Raw genomic sequence first — 6,002 nt, forward strand, 5'->3', positions numbered from 1 at the left:
AATGCATTCATAAAACTTTCCAGATTTTATAATTGTTTAAAATATGAGGCTGGATTCTGGAAATCGAATATGCAGGTGCAGCCACATGAATACTATATTTTATTATTTCAACATGTTGGCATATATTGGAGCCTCGTTTTTTTTGTTGCTGCTACTGGAGCTGCTGCATCATTGTTAAGTGTTTTGGAAATATATACGTGATTTGATTTATTTTATTTTTGTTAATACTGGAGTTTTAATCATGAAAAATATGATAAGGGTTTACTTTTTGCCCTCCATCAATGTGAAACAAATGGGGATTAGGTATATATCGAATCCTTTATTATTGTTGGCTGATAAATATAGTTATCTCATGGCAGTAGTTAGTTACTTTTATAATATGAATTGAATTTTTTTTTTTTTTTTTTTTTTAATGATTGGGTGTGTCTGGGTCAGCTTACGTATACCTCAACTAATCTTCCGGGACCCTGAAACTTTGGACTCGATAAGAACTCCAATGACTATCTCTATTCGTAACAGTGGAGGGACTCGAACTCAAGATCTCTTGAGTAATATATCCAAAAGTCCCTATCGAATCACTCGGTCACCCAGAGGTAGTTTGAAATAAAAATTATAAACTTTTATGTTAGCAGTTCATAGATTACCATGTAAACTCTTTCTGTCAAAGGAATAACTAGGCAATGGAATATTTTCTATTTATTTGGTGTGTTGTCAGATTCTATACATCTGATTAGTGGCTAATTGATTTGCTCATATTTATTTCCTTTTATGGGTTAAAATCATGTGAAGAGAGCGAGGTAATTAATTCGATTTCTGAATTAATTAAATAGGTGACTGAATCACACAGAGAAACAGATAATGACTATATAGTTAGATTTTTAATTAATTCTTCAAAAATTGTACTACAAAATTATACTTTCTGAAGCTAGACCCGAAATGTTTAATCATCTCTACCCAGCCAAATACAAATTTAACCAGGGTGATTTTAATTAACTGAAACTATATGATATGTAAGAGGAACCCTAACGGCAAGGTGGTGGAAATTGCGTTCCATGATACCCAACTTGAGCATTAAGACATGAAGATGAGAATGGCACATTGCTCTGGTTTCCACTGTAACGCAAATTAATGTTGCTGAGGTGAACATCTGTGCATGGAGTCTGCTTACTGCATGCCAAATCCACTGCAACTTCCGAGACTGAGGTCCCTGTAATGTTTATGAAACGAATATCGCTGATCTTTATTATTGAATCCTGCAGATACATATGTAAAAGTTTGATTAGAACCCAGAATTAAATTTTGTGAAGAAGACTAATTAAGTTATTATAAATTAATGCTAATTACCTTATGTTCGCTTTCATAAAATTGATCTATGATGATCGGATTCCTAACATTCCTCATGAGGATGTTCTGAAAAACCATACTTCTAGCTTGACTTGGAGTTTTCCCGACATTTGTTTTGATTCGAAGGCCATTGTCTGTGCCTAATAAGGTGCAATCTTTGACAATGATCCCTTGCACATCTGCCTCATTTTTGTACCTGCCGAGGCTGCCAACACTAAAATATGGAGCAAAAATTAAAAGAAATTCTCAGGGAATGTTAATTTAAGCAAAAACTGAGAGTAATTAAAGCTTACGAAGAGACGAATTGTACCTTATTCCATGTCCAGGCCCGCAAGTTACCTTTTTGATAGTAACGTTGTTGGATCCTTGAATCATACCAACACAATCATCTCCAGTTCCGATAACGCTTTTGGATATGTTCACCGAATTGGATTGGCTAATATGAATGCCGTCTGTGTTAGGGCTGTCGGCCGGAGCAGTGATACGAATTTTTGCAAGCCTAATATTCTGGCACTGAGTAATGAAGTAATGGAACCCTTTGCTATTAAGGGATGTTATTCCTCTTATAATTGCGTTTTGCACATTAAAAAATAGTATATTCTGCACCAAGAAGCAGAAAAATGAAATTAAGATTGACTAATTCAGAAGAGAATTAGAATTGATTATGTTTTTGGAGCTAGCTAAATTACCGCCGGGAGACGTTGTCCAGGATCATCGTTGCTTTTTCCTGAGTCACGGTACTTCCAAGCGGCGGGACCTTGGCCGTCCAAAGTGCCAGTTCCAGTAACTATCAACCCATTTATGCCGTTGAAATTGATCCATTCTTCTCCTTCTCCAGGGTATAAAGAAATATCAGTGCTTGCTTTAATGGTAGCTTGAATGTGAACAGATAGTGGAGCTGTGTTCTTGCATGGCCCCATAAATGTTACTGGACCAACAACAAAAGTCCCTCTGGGTATAATAAGCCTCGCTTTCCCCGGATGTTGGCATGCTGCTTGAAACGCGTGAACGAATGCCTGCAAAAATCAATCAACTCAAATAGAATTATTCAATGAAGTTCGATTGAACTGGAAAATTAAACTGAAACTTGCTGAAGTTGATTCATTTTATTACCCCGCGGTTACCATCTTCCCCATCTTCAGTTCGAACTTCCTTGTCACCCATCTTTGCGCCATAGTCTAACACGTTAAAAACTTTCTCGTTAGAATCCTGAACGCTTCGACTTGTAGAATTGGACCGGCTTTTAGCTGGGGAGGCATTGAAAAGAGCTAAACACAAGAGAAGAATAGCTTTTGTTCGAGTACCTGTCATGATGAAGGCCATTGAGCCCGAGCTCGCGCGAGACATTATATTATATATTATTCTTCTTTTAACATATTTAATATAAAAGTATCAGAAAGAGCATCCAGTATAGTTACCACTGGAGATGATAAATTCGATAACTAATGGAATGCCAAAGAGGCTCTCTTCTCTATGCGTCTAGCTGAATTCTACCTTAGCTTATTTATGGTAAAATAGATATGAACCCAGTGGCGTTTATATATCCTCAGAATGTTGGTTGGTTGGTTGATGAATTGGTGATAAATTTAGTGATGTATTTCCAAATATAGGAGTTTATCCGTTGGTCTTTAGAAAGTGGGTGCTATTTCTTCTGCGTAAACATCTCTTTTAGCACCAATTTACTACCAGCAAACTACCAAACAATGGAAAAAACAAGAAGATTCTTTATTAATCACCATCTTTTAATTAATCACACCATAATTATTAGTTGCTTTATTGGCCAGTCAACTAGACCAGAAGAAGTGATCTTTTAAAAAATAGGTAAGAGGTGTAAAGAAGATACTGTGATCGGAGTCTTGATTATATTAAAGTTTCCTCGATTAGAGAGTCATCAGGCAATCACACGGCAAGATTATGAGCATATTTCTTTCAATAATTTAATGTTTTATATGTGTTTTTGGTTTAAAAAACAAGTATATTAATATGCATGCTTTTAATTGCTGCAGAATAATATCGTCGAACTAGAAATAGACCATTTGGCAGCCCAGCAGCCATTTGTTCCAGTGAAGCGAAGACCTGGGCGTGTTTTCTTATAACTGTTAACTGATAACATAAGGAACCATAGACTGGATGATGGGCTTTATGCAATTTGAAAAATAAAAGTAGAAAACATTTTACACACCCATGTTTTGATTAATATTTATATTGTTAATCAAATTATTCTTGATTATGAGGAAGTAAGAAGAATTTCAACTGGCCATTCTCTTAATTAAATTTCTTGAATGTCTTGATCAGTGTCCCTTCAGTTTATTCAGTTATCTGTTGCCTCAATTATTCATAGAACCATCTTTTTAAAGCTCTGGGAAACGATTTTCACAATTGTGTTTCTATTAATACTTTACACCAATCGTGGCCCCGCTACACAAATCTAGTTGGTTAATTCACATTGCAAAACCATATGACAAATGGAACGCAAAGGATGATACTGGTCAGAATATATATATATTGAATTTGGCTTCCAAAGTTACTCTTTAGTAGTTTTGCAGTAGATGTATCCAATGTTTTTATACTCTGACCGGGCCTTGACTCGGTCAAGGGGCAGGTCCCTAGTTTGGTCGGTCGGACCGGTGATGTTAGCATGAAACCTTATTATGAAACTTAACAGACATACCCTTGAGAAATTTTATCAGTCCCTACAGGTTTGAAATCCAGCAAACAGACCCCTGTGATATGGCCAAGAAACCCTAGCCGTTGTCACTGCAATCCAGCAAACAGACCCTTGTGATATGGCCAAGAAACCCTAGCCGCTGTCACTGCAATCCACACCAGATCAGCCCAACGCTGGAAAAACCACCACCAGGCCACTACAAAAACCCTAATCCACCACAAAACACCACCATTCGTCATAACAAAACCCATCACAAACAAGGGGAGCTATAGCGAAGAGGAGATGAAGGTCGAATGGGTAAAAAGGGACCACACGGTCGACGATGCAAATGCGGAAGGATTTATTTTTAGATTTTAAGGATTTCAATTTTTAAATTTTGATTTCTTTGCCTGATCTGGTTTATTGTTATTGGTCATGCCGGGTCAATTTGGTCCAAAGTCAAAGCCGGATTAAATCATGTAACGTAAACAAATTGGAATCCGGCTATCGGTTGGACCGACCGGTATAGTCTGGCTTTTAAAACACTGGATGTAACCTTTCAAGTCTCATCCTAATATAAAAGAGAGAGAGGCATAATTATAAGACTGGAAGTGCCCAACAGCCCATATATATTAACTACATAATTTCAGAGCATAAATAAGGCTCTGTTCACAGATCGTTCAACATAATTACATAGTTTCAGATTGATAAAACTTTGACACTCTCTACTCCTTAATAACTAAGATAACTAAGGGAGAGGCATAGAGTATATAACAAAGGACAGACCATTAGGCTTACACAAAACTATGGTAGACACCAAAAATCATACTACACAAAGTATACAAGAAGATATTACAAATTGCATACTTCAGATAGCATACGTTAAGGCTATTAAGTATGCATATTTCTGAAGAAAATTAAGCAAAAGCTTATAACCACCGTTGGGAATTGGTTTTCTTAATATACTATGATCCACAACCACCTTGCCACCGTAGAGTTGAGCAGCCTGGTTGCTATCTATGACGGACCGTACTGATAGTTATTATAATGCTGAGGGATGGATGAAAATCATGTCTTGATGGGGCTGATGCCCGTTCCTATAATAGCAGGTTGAAGATGCTCGTACTGATAGTTATTATAATGCTGAGGATGATAATGAAAATCATGTGCTTGAGGGGCTGCCCGTTCCCAAACTTCTTCGGCGGGCGGATAAATTCGAGCTCTTCAGAGAGCAAAGCCTTCCCTCCAACCTTAGCAAGGCGGTTGTAATGATCTGCCTGACGAGCCTGAAGGCCATAATTAGCATGTAAGTTTATAAAGAAGTAGTTTTTTTGTTTTGTCTTGGTACTAAACGTTTGAAGTCAGTTCCTTATATAGAAATCATCACAAAGCTCCCACTTTATTAATCATAAATCTGATTAAGATAATTAAGAATAGATTTCTTGTAAATTTCAGTATAGTGGGAAAGCTAAGAAAAAGGAACCAAATTGGCCTGCCAATTCTTCAACTTTTTATGGTTCCATCCAAAACTTCCACAGTAATATCACAAAAGGCAGTAACTCCATGGAGAAGTAACTATGGAGGAATCTATGCCTGCCCAAAAATTATAAAAAATGAGTTATTTTTATCAACTAGGCTAATTTTTCTGGTTGTGTATCAGTGTATGGATCTTTTATATTCTTTCTCTGAGAAAGATTGATTCAGTTACCATTCCTATCCTCTCCTGTCATCAACTTTTTTCACTTTTAAAAGAGCTTGTTAATATCTCATTTTTCACTTTTATCATAAGAAAAAAGGTATCTCAATTTTTTAAGATAATAGATACTCCAAATGGATTATTTAGAACCTTTTCTTGATTGTAACTTCCCTTTGATCTGTTCGTGATAACCCTAGAGATGTGAATATTGGATTAGAAATTTCGGTTTATTTCTTTTATTTATTTTTATGTTGGAATTTGAACTGAGTTTTCACAGATTACAGTTCTATGCCTAACTAATCAACTGTGTAACAA

At 36.3% G+C, this 6,002-nt stretch overlaps 1 protein-coding gene across 1 annotated transcript; it reads right to left on the reverse strand.

The window, feature by feature from the left end:
- Positions 1-875: 875 nt before the first annotated feature.
- LOC116135652 (exopolygalacturonase-like) lies at positions 876-2,827 on the reverse strand. Its single transcript, XM_031421368.1, has 5 exons — positions 2,458-2,827; positions 2,034-2,360; positions 1,655-1,944; positions 1,345-1,558; positions 876-1,253 (listed from the first exon to the last, which is right to left on the reverse strand). The coding sequence occupies exons 1-5, from the start codon at positions 2,689-2,691 to the stop codon at positions 1,023-1,025; spliced, it is 1,296 nt and encodes a 431-aa protein (XP_031277228.1). The 5' UTR covers positions 2,692-2,827; the 3' UTR covers positions 876-1,022.
- Positions 2,828-6,002: the final 3,175 nt, after the last annotated feature.

This window comes from Pistacia vera, unplaced genomic scaffold (assembly GCF_008641045.1).
Source record: "Pistacia vera cultivar Batoury unplaced genomic scaffold, PisVer_v2 Contig301, whole genome shotgun sequence".
NCBI classification, from domain to species: Eukaryota; Viridiplantae; Streptophyta; class Magnoliopsida; order Sapindales; family Anacardiaceae; genus Pistacia; species Pistacia vera.